The sequence below is a fragment of the Petromyzon marinus genome, unplaced genomic scaffold, assembly GCF_048934315.1.
Source record: "Petromyzon marinus isolate PM22_M1 ecotype Great Lakes invasive population unplaced genomic scaffold, UKy_Petmar_22M1.pri1.0 PM_Scaffold_24, whole genome shotgun sequence".
NCBI classification, from domain to species: domain Eukaryota; kingdom Metazoa; phylum Chordata; class Hyperoartia; order Petromyzontiformes; family Petromyzontidae; genus Petromyzon; species Petromyzon marinus.
The window spans coordinates 1,274,607-1,291,001 of NW_027423213.1; the positions used below are offsets into that span (position 1 = coordinate 1,274,607).

Consider the following 16,395-nt stretch of genomic DNA (forward strand, 5'->3'; position numbering starts at 1 on the left):
CAAAGGCTCCCATCACACGAACGCGGACGCCCTCTCGCGATTACCCACGAACGAGAGTTGCGCAAGTTTTTCGGGCTCCGGTCGCTGTAAGCCGCGCAACGAACACTCGCCCCCTACCCTTACGGCATCGGCCGAGGTTGTAACATCTGAGGGAGCTGGGGATCCAGTGGCGCGTGATGCTGTCATTGGATTGGACCACGAAGAATGGGGGCGCCTCCAGGTTGAGGACGCTTCCCTGCTTAAATTGCGATGCGGAGTCAGAGAGACTGATGGGGGAGAGGATCGATGGGGTGTCGCCTCTTTCATTCTCAGAGGTGGATTGCTCATGCATTGGGACGGAGAGATGCGATGTTCCAACATTGTTGTGCCCACCGCCCTGCGGGGTAAGGTCATTTGGGCGGTGCACGAGCGTCTGTTGCACTTGGGTGTGCATAAACTAGCATTGGCCACACGTAAGTCGGATTTCTTCTGGCCTGGCATGGCTGAGGATGCTGCTAATTTGTTGAAGGGGTGTGTGCAGTACACGCGGTAGAAGCCGCTCGTGGGAATAAATATTTTCTGGTGGGAGTCGAGTATTTCTCATGATGGCCTGTGGCCTGGCCGCTTCCCAAACAGTTGGCGGCAAAGATCACTGAGGCATTCCTCAATGGCTATGTAATTGTAGTGGCATGGTTGAACATGATCGCCACTAATCATAGCCGGCAGTACTAGCTTGTGTCAGTAGGGAGCAGAGGGGAGGCTGAACCTGCTGGATTAATGATGACGGGCCGTTGGCCAAGGCAATCCCTAGGGGAGCATCGTGACCAACGGTCGGGACCCCAGATCCCGGGAAGGGGGCTGGGGAGATGATGTCATTCTCCAGACCCTCGGAGACGGTCCTAGAAGGAAGGCGTGGCCAGGGGCGGAGTGAGCCAGGAGCCTATATATAAGTCAGGTCCCTGAGCGGTCCCAGCAGTTGTTGTCCGGCCGAAGACTGAAGAGCATCCTGGAGCCCTGAAGAGTAGAGCCCAATGGGCAGAGCCGAACCCCTGGCTAGGGTCGGCTCGAGCTTGTACCAGTGAAAGCTCCAGCTGATAACCAGTGAAGACTCAAGCGAAGACTCAAGCCCCAGCAGTATAGATGTCGTGATAGCCAGTGAGAGGCAAGCTAGTCTGGAGGGACTACCTCCATAGAGTATCGGGTGAAAGGGGCCATTACCCCATTGTGTAATAACCTGTTAATGTTATAATAAATGTGTTGCCTCAGAGTAAGCTTCCTCCAGTTTATTACCCACTACATAATGGACAAGAGTGCTCCCGAACGTCTTCTGAACAATCAGGGCAAAACATTTTCTTCAAAATTATTGCAAGAGGTGTGCATTAGTTGTGAACCAAGAAAGTACGCATGTCACCGCACAATCCGCAGATGGATGGTATGGTTGAGGTGGCTGCACAGAACTCTGACCTCCATGTTGAGTCATCAGGTCAGCGAGAACACGACCCCCTGATTCATGTTCAGTTACAAGCCGCACCCAACAAGGCTAAATCTTAAATCTCTGACTCCGTGTGCTGTACCCTTCAAAAGCATTCAGAAGTGCGGGAGACTTCCAGGGTAAATTCTGATTCGTGCCGATTGGCCAATGAATGGCTGAGGGGCTTCCGTACTTCAAAAACATGAATGGGCACCTGGGGACAGAGCTTGGTTGCACTGTCCACAGGTACCGGTGGGTACATCGCCCAAATTGCTCAAACCCTGGAGAGGGCTGGTTGATGTGATTCGGGTCATTCGACCGCAGTGTGTCCAGATCCGCTTGGGGCGGCGGAGTTGATTTGTACACTCCTCTTGCCCTAAGCCCTTTATTGCTCCCTGTGAGTTTGTTCCATCTCCACACTGTGGGCGCCGAGGGACAGATGTGTCCGGCGAGCTGGCATGTGTGCACGTTGAGGTTGGTCCTCAGCGGAGTCGTGTGCTTCCTCCCTCAGGTGCCGCGCGCCTGATGTCCCCCGAGCCGCCGCCTGCGCTGTCTTCACTTGATTCGAGAGAGGAGAACCCGTCGACCCGGCCTACTGCTCTTCGTGAGGAGCCGGATTCGACTGGACAGTTGCATATTCCCCCTGGGACCTCCAGGGAGAGTGAGCCCACCTCCACTGGAGGCCCAGCCACGAGGACTCGCTCAAAAACTCTTCGGATTTTGTGACACCCATGCACACACGCTCCCACACCATCAGTTGCTTGTCACACTCAGTAGGCCATATCGGTTATTGGCTGAACCTAGCCTTTGTTGTGCTTATGGGTATTGTTACACGGTGAGGATGGGAGTTGTTGGTGATGGAGGGGATTCCGTGCATTCGCGTTTTATATTTTCTCGTGTTGTTCTGTACATTTGCAGCTAGTGTATATATTGTATAGGTGGGCTTGGTTATTTATATGCTATTTGTTATTGTTATTGAGGCACACATAGCGTTTAGTCACTTTTACTCGCTTTTTTCACCTTATTCACTTAAGCAACCATTGGAAAGATGTTCTAAATCATACCAAACATTAAACTAATTTTCAATGGTATTTATCCAAATAGTGATATACCAAACTTTCATAGAAGCTTATTTCACTTCACACCTACATTTGTAAACTCCCCCCCCCGCCCCATGCCGGTCCTCTACGTTCCAATTCACACCCCCTCCCCCCCTCCGTGCCGGTCCTCTTGTGCGTTACGGTCATTTTATGCTAATTCCTTTGTCAAAGCATTTTGTTTCCTCCCACACAGCTTAAAAGGACGCGACCTGGGATGGACTGTCTTCACTCTAACGCTGTCCTCATGACAGTACGGTCCCCTTCACCTGATGAAGGCCACTTGTGTTGTGGAAGAAACGTCATGATTTTTGTTGTTTTTTTTTTTACCTACGTGACTTTACCGAATAGAACCAAAGAGTATGGATCCTTGCAGTCACGAAAGCTTCAAATCTAGAACTTATTCACTTGGTTAGTTTTAAGGGGGAGTTGACAGCCAGGACGGCTGAATGCTACGAATGGGGGGGGGGGGGGGGGTAATGTAGTGACATCGGGAATGCCACTGTGTAGTGCCGGCCTGAGAGGCACGGCGTGCGATGTAATTACATCACCGACACCCCATATATGTGGGTGTAGTACCAGCCCTAGTGGGGCTTGGTGAGCGCTGAGTCATGGCGCTGAGTGGCACCACGTGTGGCGTGCAGTGCTGTTCTCTATAGGAGGGGTGTGAAAGTGTCAACCATGAATGAGGTTAATGTGGGCCATTGCACTCTGGTTGACCCTGGAAGGTACATGACGGGTAAAGTCTACACAGGGGCCCCAAGTTGGGGCTAGTGGGTAGTCACGTATCAGGGCGAGATCTTGCAATAGGAATCGAGAAGGTAGTCGTGGCCAAGGGCAGAGCCGGCCACGACTAGTGAGCATATAAACCGGGTCCCCAGAGGGACCGGGGTTCAGCTTTGCTGTTGTCTTCTGAAAGATCTACATTCAACGTCCGTGAAGAGTCACCAACACATGGGCAGGACTCAAGCTGGAGTCCTGCTCATTGTAGCTATCCCAGAGTGTTAGCGCAGATAGCCTGGTGGTCCACCACCATAGGTTGTTATCTGGTAAAAGGGAAGTTACCCCTTCGTGTTGGTATAAATAAATTTGTTGCCTCCAAAGAGTATGTCTGCGACTCAATTTAACCGACTACACAATGGTGCAAAGGTCAGTAAAGTTTCCGAGGCCACCAGGGGCTGTACCAGTATACCACATCAGATTAACAAGGGGCTCAGTGGTGGCAACAAGTTATCCCCTTCGCCTGGAATGCAGGAGGTCGTCGGTTCGATTCCAACCCCGACGCCTGGATATTTGGAGTTTGCATATTCTCCCCGTGGTGGCGTGGGTTTTTCTCTGGATCCTCGAGTTTTTTTCCCTCCACATTTAGAAATATGCGTTTACAGTATTTGGCTGCTACAAATTTCCACGTGATAAGCCACTTCGTTGAGCTACGATTTGTGGCCAGGTTGCTTTTGAAAAACAGCTATATAGCTCAGTGGACCTTACTTGGTACAATAAAATAAAAATCTGCCGATTCCTGGAGTTATACTATAGGAAGGCCTGGGTACCCAAGGGACCAGGTTACAGCATCTGTCAGTTCAATGAAAAATCTAATAGCTTAGTGAACTTTGCCTGGTTCATAAAATATTTTGTTAGTGTTTAACCTCACGTGACAAACAATAAATCCAACAAACACACCCAGTGCTGAAATGCACTGAAAAACAGTAAATGTACCAGAATGAAGCAGTACACATCTTGTCAAGTTGTATTTATGCAACAAAGAAAACTAAAGAAAAATAACCAAATCCACATTAGATGTGGATGTGATCATAAAGTAAAGCACTTCTGGATAATGGGCACCCTATGCCCTGTCGGTCGTGTTGATTTTTTACCATATTTCACCATGCTGACTAGTGCGGGTTGGTGAAGCGAGGGGGGCAGAACTGATTCATTTGTCACTCGCCTCTGGATTTAGTCCATGGGTGTGTAGTGATGTGCGCTAAACACTGTGCAATTGGACGACCCCACATGCCCTGGGCACCCTTTCGCATGAGATATTCAAACTCAATCTATTTTGCAGGTGAAATATTTCTGAAATAAAAATGCAATGAAGGAAAACAGAGAAACTGCCATGACACGGTGCACAGGTGTGAATTAATATATTATAATAATCAGTCACACGACTGACCATACAAGGCAAGCACACCATGGTGGTGTTTCCCAGCGCCTATCTCGTGACTCGGTATGGGAATCGCTGCGGCGGTGTCCGCTTGTGCAGCTCCATGCGACCCACAGCAGACGCGCGCTCCCTACAGAGGATCCACGGTCGTGCGTCGTCTACACCTACAGCACGAGCTCCAACACAAACATCCCCCATGGAGCTCCACAGACTGGTGGGGCAAGTGCTGTTATTGAGCTCCTATGAAGGCTGGCATAGTACACGAAATGGTAAGTGGTCAGAACCACGCCGGACCGCCTTTGTCTCCCCAATGTGTGATGTTTACACACCGCCCCAGATACTAATTTGCGTTACACACACATTTACCTCCCTACCCCCCACCGCACACACACTCACACACTACACCATTTTCCACACACACACATTTAAGCACCAATCAAAAATCCCCCGTGTATCCTACACAGGTGGTTTATATTCTGGACCACACCACCCACCGTCCCCCATGCACCACGAACTCCCCACACTCACCCACGCTGTGAAGTGTCGAGTCGCCCCGCGTCTCTCGCCCCTGACGCGGCCCAGTTCCCCGTGTAGCCTCCTCTCCCGTGCTCTCAGCCTCTGGCCCTGACGCAGCAGAAAGGAGAGGGGTGGAGGGGTGACGGGAGGAGTGAAAGGAGCGTTGAGGGGAGGGTTGGGGGGAGGATCGGTGGGAGGGGTGGGAGGGGTGGGGTGGGGTGGGTGGGGTGGGGTGGGTGGGTGGGGTGGGGTGGGTGGGTGAGGTGGGGATGGGTGGGGATGGGTGGGGATGGGTGGGATGGGTGGGTGGGGTGGGTGGGGTGGGTGGGGTGCCCCTTGCTTTCTTCCGCCCCTCCCCCCACCTCTACTACTTATTTTAAGCCTCTGTCTGTTCATCCCTCCGGCCCCTTTTTTCTTGCTTCTCTGTCCGTCTTTCCTCTTCTTACCTCTTGTGTCCCTGTATATGTATTTCTGCTATCTTATACCTCGTATTTGTTCACTCTGTCTATGCTGGTATGTTCAACCCAGAGGATGAACACGAAATTTAGCACTCTTCTGAAATTCGTGGTCTGCCAGGCAGGTGTCTAACTGTGTCGTTGGCCGACTGGTTTTGCATCACGTAAATTTTTCTTAGGTTTTTTGAATTCTCGTCTCTCATCTTCTTGTTGTATTTACCTCCGTGCAGTTTAACGCTCTCTATGTGTTGCGCTGATGTCACCCTATGTGCTATTTGTTTTTACACCTGATGAAGATCGCTTGTGTTGCGGTCGAAACGTCGTGATTGATTTATTTTAATATAATTTTATGGTATTTCTACATACGTGACTTTACCGAAAAAACCAATGAGTTAATCAATGGTTCTCTGTGTGAGTGAGTCTATGTGTCTCCATGTGAGTGAGCCTATGGCTCTGTGTCAGTGAGACTTTGGCTCTCTGTGTGAGTGTACTCTGTGAGTGAGTCTATGGCTCTCTGTGGGAGTAAGTGGGTCTCTAAGGCCACAACCATCTTGCCCCCTGCCCAGTGCGTCCACCTGGTTGAGCTGCAGGAGTCTATTGTCCACCGCTCCAGACCGCACAGATATCCGACGTCCACCTCCAGCACAGACACCAGCAGATTCTTAAACCTGGTTGTGGAAGTAAGGACACGAGAGGGGTAATAGTCAACCACCATTACCACCATCAATACCACCATTACAACCACCAAAATCACCGCTATCGTTAACACCACCATCAATATCACCACCTCCACCACAACGATCACTATCAAAATCACAATACTCTTTGGTTCTTTAGGTAAAGTCACGTAGGTAGAAAAAAATAATAGATCACGACGTTTCGATCGCAACACAAGCAACCATCATCAGGTGAAAAAATATAGCGAGAAAGCTGCTGAAACACAAAGTTATATTGGCTTGAGATAAGCTCAGCCCAAGGGTAAGTGGGCGGGGCTAGAGGTAGAATTTGCATGTAAATACAACACCACATCGTGGAAAAGGAAAGAGAGACACAGACACCGAGAGACATCCACACACAGAGAGAGGCACACACAAAGAGACACACGAGAGACGCATATAGAGAAAAACACACCGGCAGAGAGAGACACCCACACAGACAGATGCAGAGAGAGATAGACACAGAGGGAATTACATAATTGCCCATGAATTACTATGGTGTGACAATGCCAATTACCAATGTCAAAGGGAACATCAATGAATGGTAAATGTGGGGTAATATCCCCAGAAGAGCATGTAGACTACATTAAAAAATAAAATAATCAATCAATATAATATCACATATGGGTTCAGTTTAAAGTTTACTTATGACAAATAATACTGAAATAATTGTGCTCCATAGATTATCTTAATGGTCAAGTTACATAACCATCACGGAATCACTTAAGCTGACCATTTAAAAAGACATTAATTGCAAGATGTTGAGCAAAGGAAATTGTTTGGAAGTTCATCTCACACTAAGTACATGTTACTATAAATCTAAATCTGCATAGTTCTCGATCAGCAAAGTCGCAAACATGTTTTACCACAAGCAAGGAGTTCGGTGTAAAGCTGTTAAGCAAATTAACCACTGCACACGGTTGTAAAGCTCTCTGCCTCAAAGACAGCACTCTACCAAGTGTCGCGACGCAGCTGCGGATGCCGCATGACAATAGGCGGAGTGAGTGAATCTAAGTAGACACTGACCCTGTCAAAGGGGATCCCATGTCTAGAGTATTTGTGGCTGGTGCTACACATTTCTAACGTGATTAGCCATTTAGCTGATCTATCATTTGTGGAAAGGTCGCTTCTGGAAAACAGCCACATAGCTCAGTGGGTCTCACCTGGTAAAATAAAAATAGTTTATAGAGTTCGTTCTGCCTCAACGCGTGTTTTCATAACGCCATTTGGATATGGCACGATGGATGTAATAGGGAACACGTTTTATAACGCAGATGCTAAATGGATATAACGCGATTGAGTCAACAGAACCACGTCGCGCGAGTAGGAATGTGCGGTTGTACGGCTGCCTGGGCACAGCGTCACACGAGGCATTGGGATGCTGCTGGATGCTTCCTGATGCTCCCCACGCGCCTCAGTCTTTGTTCAGCCGACACACGCATCTCACGCTGTTATCACGGACTGTGCTTTACCCTGTATTAGTCATTGTAACGAGGGAGTTTACACAACGCGGTGTTATTCAGCAACGCAACTGCCGCGTTATAGAACACTGCAGTAAATATTGTCGCGGTGTGGAAGGAGCAATGAACGTCATCTTGTGGCATGGAAAGGCATCGCAGCCCTAGCGAGCAGCCAGAGACAAAGCCTGCACGCACGGCAAAGTTGTGATTGACCCGGGGACTATTAGCAAGTGACACGTATGGACTAATGGTTACTCTAAATGACGATGTTGACGATGGTTATAACGTGCTACAAATATGCAAAACGCACATCGCATTAGCTCTGACAAATAGCGGACTTTTTTAAAGTTATCGTTTACAATGGTTAATTTGTATATCATGCCAAGTGAGTAATTTGCGTGTGGACCCTGACAGCGGCACTCAATGTCCAACTCTTGCGAATGCTCTCAGGGGATCTTTACCGTGCGCTGCGTTCACTCACTCAGCCCCAATCTCCCTGTCGTGAACTCACCACTCACCCACTCACTCACCTCACCCTTCAACTCACTCACCCTCCTCACCTATTAATTCTCCTCATTAACTCACTCACCCTGCAATCCACTCCCTCACCCCCCCCTCCATCACCCGGCACTCACCGCCTGTCCGTGACCACCTCTCCCGTGCCTACAACCACAAACACCACCACCACCTCTCCCGTGCCTACAACCACAAACACCACCACCACCTCTCCCGTGCCTACAACCACAAACACCACCACCACCTCTCCCGTGCCTACAACCACAAACACCACCACCACCTCTCCCGTGCCTACAACCACAAACACCACCACCACCTCTCCCGTGCCTACAACCACAAACACCACCACCACCTCTCCCGTGCCTACAACCACAAACACCACCACCTCTCCCGTGCCTACAACCACAAACACCACCACCACCACCTGCTACTGCTGCTGTCGCGGTCTCCGCGTGGCGCCGCGGGTCCAGGGGGAGGCCTCGCGGCCCAAGAGTGGCGCCACGGCTCCCCCCCTCCCGCTCCTGGCCCCTCCCCCTCGTCCCTCCAGGCCCCTCCCCCTCGTCCTTCCTGGCCCCTCCCCCTCGTCCCTCCTGGCCCCTCCCCCTCGTCAATCCTCCTCCCGTTCGCGACGTGGAGTGAACTCAGCCCCGCCCCCCCCGCCCCCACCGCCCCCCCCTGCGCGGCCCCGCTGCCCATTGCAAGAATGTCGGGAAGCGGTCGCGGGGCCTACCGCGCGCCGCCTCTCGCGTGATTGGCTCGCTTCGCGTCACGTGGGGAAGGCGGAAGAAGAGTATGGGGGAGGAGCTGCGCGGTAAGGGGCGGGGCCGTGGAGTCACGTGGTGGGCAATGATTGCCAATAAGTGGGCAGGGATGGCTGTACGTCACATCCGGTGATATAGGACACGCCCCTTCGTGACGTGCCTCACACTTCCTTCCGTCCCGCGTGCCGTCAACACGAGCTCAGCATGGCGCTGTTGACCGTTGGCGTTCCGCTCTTGGCCATGCTTGGGATGGAGATCTTCATTTATCTTCGTTTTAAGCTTTCCATCTCATACTTTTACCGCGAGACCACGACGCTGCAAACGGAGAGGATGGGCCTGCAGAATGTGGAGCTCTGTCAGAAGAACAAGACCATGGAAGTGGAGAAAGATGGTAAGCTACCATTTTCTTTGGTTCTTTCGGTAAAGTCACGTAGAATGAGAATAAAATAATAAATTGATAAAATAAAATAACACAATAATATTCTCACGACGTTTCGGCCACAATACAAGCGGCCTTCATCAGGTGAAGGGGACGAGACTGTCTGGAGGACAGCGCTGGAGTGAGAAAGCCACGCTGAGATCGCGATCTTTAAGCTGTGTGAGAAGAAACAAAGCGCCTTGACAAAGGAATTAACATATAATTTTGCATTGAAATGGCTGAGTGATTAGCTTGTGACTGGTCACAGAAAAGGCTATGTTAAAGTTAAAGCTACCATTCTTAGATGTTCTGTTTGAGAGGAGACCTGATGGCTCATTGGGGCATTCTGTCTACAGGAAACCCACCCACACAGATTCCTACTTGAAACCTGATTCCCACCACCACCCAGCCCAAAAGAATTCTCTCATCAAAACTTCATACCATAGGGCTCATTGCATTTCGGACCAACACCACCTGACCAGTGAATTAAAACATGTACACCTGGCCCTCAAAAGGAATGGTTACTCTGACCGTACCATCCGCCAAGCTGTTTCTCCCTCCATACAGAAACAACCACTTGATACTCCGGCCAAAACCATCACACTACCATATATAGCAGGCGTTACTAAAAAGATTTCAAAAATTCTAAACAAACACAAGATCCAGGTCCGGTTCAATACAGTACACAAAATTCGTGATCTGATCCCATCCGTGAAGGATGTCATTCCTGACTTACAGTACCCCGGGGTTTACAAATTGAGTTGTACCTGCGGTGATTGCTATATCGGGGAGACAAAGCGACATGTCTCTGACCGAATTCGCGAGCACAAATCAGATTTGAAACACAGCAAAACGAATTCTTTGCTGATCACTGTTACAACCATGTGGGTGATCACGATATAATTTTCTCCGATACCAAGGTTCTTTGCAAACCCACGGGTTTTTATCAGAGATTTGTTCACGAGGCAATTCAGATCTACAAACACAGACACAATTTCAACCGAGAAGTTGGTTTCAAATTAAGCAACCATTGGAAAGATGTTCTAAATCGAACTAAACATAAACTCATTTCTGTGGTACAGTATATTTTTCAAGTAGTGGTACCCCAAACTTTCGCAGCTCTCAGCTCCCCCCCCCTCCCGCTCCTGGCCCCTCCCCCTCGTCCCTCCTGGCCCCTCCCCCTCGTCCCTCCTGGCCCCTCCCCCTCGTCCCTCCTCCCGACTCGCGACGTGGAGTGAACTCGCCCCCGCGCCCCGCGCCCCACCCTGAGCGGCCCCGCCGCCCATTGCAAGAATGGCGGGAAGCGGACGCGGGGCCGACCGCGCGCCGCCTCTCGCGTGATTGGCTCGCGTCACGTGGGGAAGGCGGAAGAAGAGTATGGGGGAGGAGCTGTGTGGTTAGGGGCAGGGCCGTGGAGTCACGTGGTGGGCAATGATTGACAATAAGTGGGCAGAGATGGCTGTTACGTCATAGTGTACGTCACATCCGGTAATGACGTCACGATAAATAATACTCCCCTTCGTGACGTGTCTCACACTTGCTTCTGTCCCGCGTGCCGTCAACTCGAACTGAGCATGGTGCTGCTGATCGTTGGCGTTCTGGTCTTGGCCATGCTTGGGATGGGGATCTTCATATATCTTCTTTTTACGCTTTCCATTTCAGACTTTGACCATGAGACCACGACGCTGTCTACGGAGAGGATGGGCCTGCAGAATGTGGAGCTCTGTCAGAAGAGCAAGATGCTCCGTCTGGAGCTACAGCATCAGCTGGAGGAGTTCATGGAGAACCGAGAGACTCTCCAGAGAGAGATCAGGAGCCTGGTTCAACAGCTTAAAGAGCGCCAGTTGGAGCTGGAGCCCACGAGAGTGCCTTGCAGGGAGAGCAAGTCTCTGCATGCGGATTTTCTCCGAGACTGCAATGCAGCACAGCGGCAAATGTCGCTGCGCTGTGAAAACGAAGATCTCCGGAGGTCGCTGCACGCCCACCTGAGGAAGTTGAACTTCCTGAATCCGCAGAGAGGGCAGGAACAGTTTAGGCTGCGCGGGAAGCTGGTGCGTCACGAGGACATGTGGCATGGGGAAAAGAGGCTGCAAGAAGAGAACCTGCATCTCCGTAGCCAGCTGAAAGAGCTAATATGGACCGTGTCTCAAATGTACAATGATGCCACCACCACCGACGCCACTTCCACCGCCGCTGCCACAGCTTCCACCACCGCAACCGTTTCCACCACCACTTCTGCCACCACCACCAAGCCCAAGAAGATGAAGAGATTTAGCCATTGGTTCCGAAAATTGCTGAAGCGCAAGTCGGCCATTTAAAAATATTGGGGAAATTGTGAAAATGACACCACCCTAATTAAAACATTACTCAGAAAGACAAACATACCCCATAGAACATCAACAAAGTCATATATAAGACAAAATATCGTACATTTGCATGCAACACTCTAATAAATACTGTATTGTGAGCAAAACATAAAGTTACTTAAGTGGAAAAAAAATCTGTTATTGTCACTTACCTTTAGTCCGGATGCCGGTCTGCTTGTCGGGAGGGGGCGTAATGAGTCCCTGCACACACGGGGGCGGTGGGAGGGGGGTGAACGTCCATACACACACACAACAGCGACAATCATCCGCTGTATAGCCTTACCAGAATGTTGGGGCAAGCGCCTATGAAGCTCTGAATGGCACACGGGGTGAATGGCCAGCACCCTGCCCGGCTGCCTCTCTTTATCTCTCCATACACGAGACTCACAGGCGTACATGCGTCCGTGCACACACGCACAACAACAACGCAACAACCGTCGTTCACCCCTAAGTGGCGGTGACATCACCACAGCACTTGTGCCATGCTCGGTGCATTTTGAGGCCACGTGAAGTGTCGAAGGCTGGCTGGCAGGAGGTCATGTAATAGACGCAGGTGCCATGGATTGACTTAGGAAGATGATGGGCAGATGCAACAGCCGTGCTCCCCACTGTGCCAACTTTATTTGTGTCAGTTGTTTGGCGCTCTGCTCGTTGTTTTGAGCCTCGCTCCTCTGCCCTATGCTGTTGCTGGAGGGCAACTGCCTCCACTTCCCCAGCAGCACCTTTCATGAACCTCCTCCACAGAAGCCGATCATGACACTGCTGATACCAGTCATCAATAAGTCCAATCAGCTCCACATCCTTCTGCACCACATCAGTCCATCTCTTCTCTACCCCGTACCACGCCCATTTAGCACCATCTATCCAGCCAAATTGAAGCTGCTTGGGGATGCCGTGACTGCATACGGACTGCATGACACAATCAACGCAGCCTCGCTTGCTGGAGGAGCCCACAGATGGGCATTTGTCCAGATATTCTAGGAATCTGTGAGCTTACAAAGTCCAGTCTGGTTAAACTCTGAATAGATCGTGGGCAAGCTAACCTTAATGTTCCTTTCGAGAGAGATAAGGAAGGGTATAACTGTGGCCGAGAAGACATGAAGATTTTTATGGAGTGACATGCCAGGTAGCTTCCACACTGTTGAGCAGTTGATGAAAATATAATGCTCGAATTATTTTAAATGAGACCTCGGCTCCCAAAACGGACTTGATCATCAGCACACTGCCCACTCCACTCTCTCCTCAGGTGCCCCAAATACATGAGGAATTGAGGAAGGGAGCATTTTTATGATGTAAAATACCCAGGGAGGTGATTTGTTTTCGTGGGGCTGATGGTAACGGCCCATATTTTAGTAGCATGCTTCATGTTTAGCTGTAGTGTCTCCAACTTCTCCTTAGAGTGGGCAGTAATCACCAGATCATCCGCATTCATAATATGGTTTAACAATAGAGAGCCATACCATGACCGGCTCAGGCATCGATCAGCCTCCCATTATATCTATACCAGATAAATTCTACTGGTACATCCATGGAAATCGTCTCAAACTACGTAGTCAAAGAAAATGTTCAGTCGTGTAGGGGGCAGAGGACATCCATGTCGCACATTACTCACACATTCTATCATCCCTTAGCTCCATTACGTCGATTTTTCATGAGACGGCAGTTGTCTTTCTATTGTTTATATATGCTTTATCGAAAGAAGAAAATAGTATGTTTGCTTTAATTACTGTAACTCTGTGTTTTATTTAGCTTTGGTAATTTGGGTGATCCAGGTCTCTCTTGCAAATGAGACTCATCCTGGTCGCTTTAGTTCTCGCCTTGTTCAACTCAATAAACTGGTACTCACTCCATTATGAACTCACCCACTTCCTTAAATCTATGACTCACGTAAATACTCCCTCTCTCTCCTCATGAGTCATATATTTACCTGATCACACAATCACCCGATCATTTACTGTGTCAACCTCACTCACGCACTTTTTCATGCTCTCAAGAATGACCCACCCATTCTATCACTACGTAAATCATCATCCCCTTCCCTCATTGACCCACTGGTAAAATTAAAATACTCGACAGCACCAACACGTGAGATTGTACTCAGGCTTACACTCACATGTGTAAAGAAGCTCCTTTGCAGGTTCCATTTGATAGATGATTTATTTCACGATAACGTATTTACAACGCAAGAGTATGACTCACACGAACCTTCCCCCGTACAGTAACCTGTACCTGTTTCAACCCATCTCCACTGCCCCCACTATAAACTTTGCCATCCAAGAGAAGTGAAGTAGAAGACAATAGAGTCTGCTGAGAGAATCTACCGGGGAAAACTGCTGGAAGTTACCAGGGCGTGGCCGTGCGGGTATATAAGGGGGAGCATGGCCCGCAAATGGGGTGATGCCTTGGGGACTGAAGAACAACTGCAGGTGGACGACATCGGGGCCGACTGTTGGAAATCAACATGGTGGAAACCATCAAGAAAGACTGTTCGAGATTAATCTACTCTATTAGAAACCACCGGGACTGCAGATAGTCATAGCCTTGTGCAACGTGTGAGTCGTACTCTCACCTTGTAAATATGTTATTGTCGGGAATAAATCATCTAGAAAATGAAACCTGCGAAGGAGCTTCTTTACACATGTAAGAATGCAGGACATGCTTTATCAGCAGGCCGTTGTTTTTGTCTACAACAGACCTATGCACACGATCTTGAAAATGGCATTTGATTAGGATTGTCACCTGCAACCCATTCTGAAATCGTCCAACTACCAAAACCCTTGTCTGCATTATACCTAAGACTTTTGACTTGTACATCTCGTAATTTTCAGACGACGGGTTGACCAACGTGGCAATGTTAATTTCTCATTTTATTGACAGTAAACAAAAAACATGGCATAGTTTTTTTAATTTCCCTGTTAACTTGTACATACGAGTGGAACGGTGTCACAATGGTTTGTGCATTGCACTATGAATCAGTCCACTTGAGTTTGATTCTCGGTTATAGTTAACATCAAACAAACTGGCCATGAGCCTTTTCGTTATCAACCCACGTTGAGAAGCATGATGGCGTATGGTGAAACAATCTCCATGACTGATCCAGTATGGGAAGACTTCACCCATGACAATGGTTATACATTTATTATTGTTTTTGTTGTATATTACCACCAAGGAGTAACTTCATACCTGTTAGCCAGCCTATATATACTCATAGATAAACTTTCGCCTAAACACCACCATGGGGATGAAGCTGACTTGGTATCTTCCATACTCTTTGGTTCTTTCGGTAAAGTCACGTAGGTATAAAATAAAATAAATCACGACGTTTTGGGTGCAACACAAGCGTCCGTCATGAGATGGCAAAGCATGATCTGCTGTTGAGGCAGAATGTTTAAAATAGTTTGAAATGGGTGTAGCCCAAGGGCCATAAATAAGTGGGCGGGGCCAGTGATGTTAATGTGAGAAATTAGCATGTAAATGTAAGAACGGAGAGCGGCCTCCTCGTAGAGGGCATCAAAGTGGCCATGTTAATGTGAGAGATTAGCATGTTAAAGTAATATCGAAGAGTGGTGGAATCCAAAGGCATGAGAGTGCAATCCAAAGGACATGTAAGCATGAGAGAGCTAAGAGAGAGGCATAGAGAGAGACATAAAGAGTCGGAAATAACAGCTGACATAGGCAGGTAGGATGGAAATATCAGAATCATAAAGGAGGTACACCACTCTGTGCTATCGTCTCCACCAAAGAGTATGAATCCCTGCATTCATGAAAGCTTTAATTTAAGATTATTCCAGCAAACTTTACCGTCTTCTACCTCGAACCTTCCCTCGTACGGTACCATACACCTGTTTCCACCCATCTCCACTGACACCACTATAACTTTTGCCATGTACAGTACCCTACATCACCCTCTTCTGCCCATAAAAATACCTGTCCCGGCTAAAACTCTAATTTAACAGGTCCCTGCAGGGTGGGCTGGTAGGAACATTGGAATTTTGCGCAATTTTATTTTTACACCCCAATAGCACGAGATTTCACTTCGTTAAAGTATTGAAAGGGGACGGACGGACGCATTAATCTATTGCAAGCTGGTACACTCATCTATTGCAGGCTGGTACACTCAGTTTACAACTTCGTTCCTACCAGTAATAGGGAACTCTATGTGGGAATCAATGGGATCGCACACGGGATTCAGTGATGTGGGCATGGAGTACAACACATTTAACCTCTGGGTTATTGCTTAACATAGGCGCTTGAATCAAGGGGGGGAAGGCATTACAACCCAACTTGACCATTCAGTATCATCACCAAACTCTTACGTGGGCTGCCCTATTGAAGGTGTACATTCTTAGGCAAACAATACGCAACATCATTAGCCCTACATTTACAACAAGCCATCAATATGTACTGTAGGTGTGGTCGAGCAGCACATTCGACCCGGTGACACTCCTTCTCGGCACCTCTCTAAATTAGTCCGTCGGC

General features: G+C 49.0%; 2 protein-coding genes across 4 annotated transcripts in view; one reads left to right on the forward strand and one right to left on the reverse strand.

Annotated features, from left to right (window-relative positions):
- The window catches only part of LOC142922981 (NACHT, LRR and PYD domains-containing protein 3-like), a 36,956-nt gene extending 28,094 nt beyond the window's left edge, over positions 1-8,862 (reverse strand). Inside the window, exons 1-3 of one of the 3 annotated variants that reach the window (XM_076063914.1) lie at positions 8,796-8,862; positions 6,255-6,347; positions 5,237-5,332 (exon numbers count right to left, since the gene is read on the reverse strand). The gene's annotated coding sequence lies outside the window, so the exon portion shown is untranslated. The remainder of the gene's footprint in view (positions 1-5,236; positions 5,333-6,254; positions 6,348-8,795) is intronic. The other 2 variants (XM_076063915.1, XM_076063913.1) reach the window with 2 other exon arrangements.
- A 405-nt stretch (positions 8,863-9,267) lies between these two features.
- LOC142922989 (uncharacterized) lies at positions 9,268-13,766 on the forward strand. The gene is made up of 2 exons (XM_076063922.1): positions 9,268-9,523; positions 11,213-13,766. The coding sequence occupies exons 1-2, from the start codon at positions 9,337-9,339 to the stop codon at positions 11,866-11,868; spliced, it is 843 nt and encodes a 280-aa protein (XP_075920037.1). The 5' UTR covers positions 9,268-9,336; the 3' UTR covers positions 11,869-13,766.
- Positions 13,767-16,395: the final 2,629 nt, after the last annotated feature.

Excerpts from the sequence above, each read along its gene's own strand:
- LOC142922989 (XM_076063922.1), top strand. The coding sequence starts at position 9,337 with ATGGCGCTGTTGACCGTTGGCGTTCCGCTCTTGGCCATGCTTGGGATG. Across the intron at positions 9,524-11,212 it reads CATGGAAGTGGAGAAAGATG|ACTTTGACCATGAGACCACG; the intron begins GTAAGCTACCAT and ends TTTCCATTTCAG.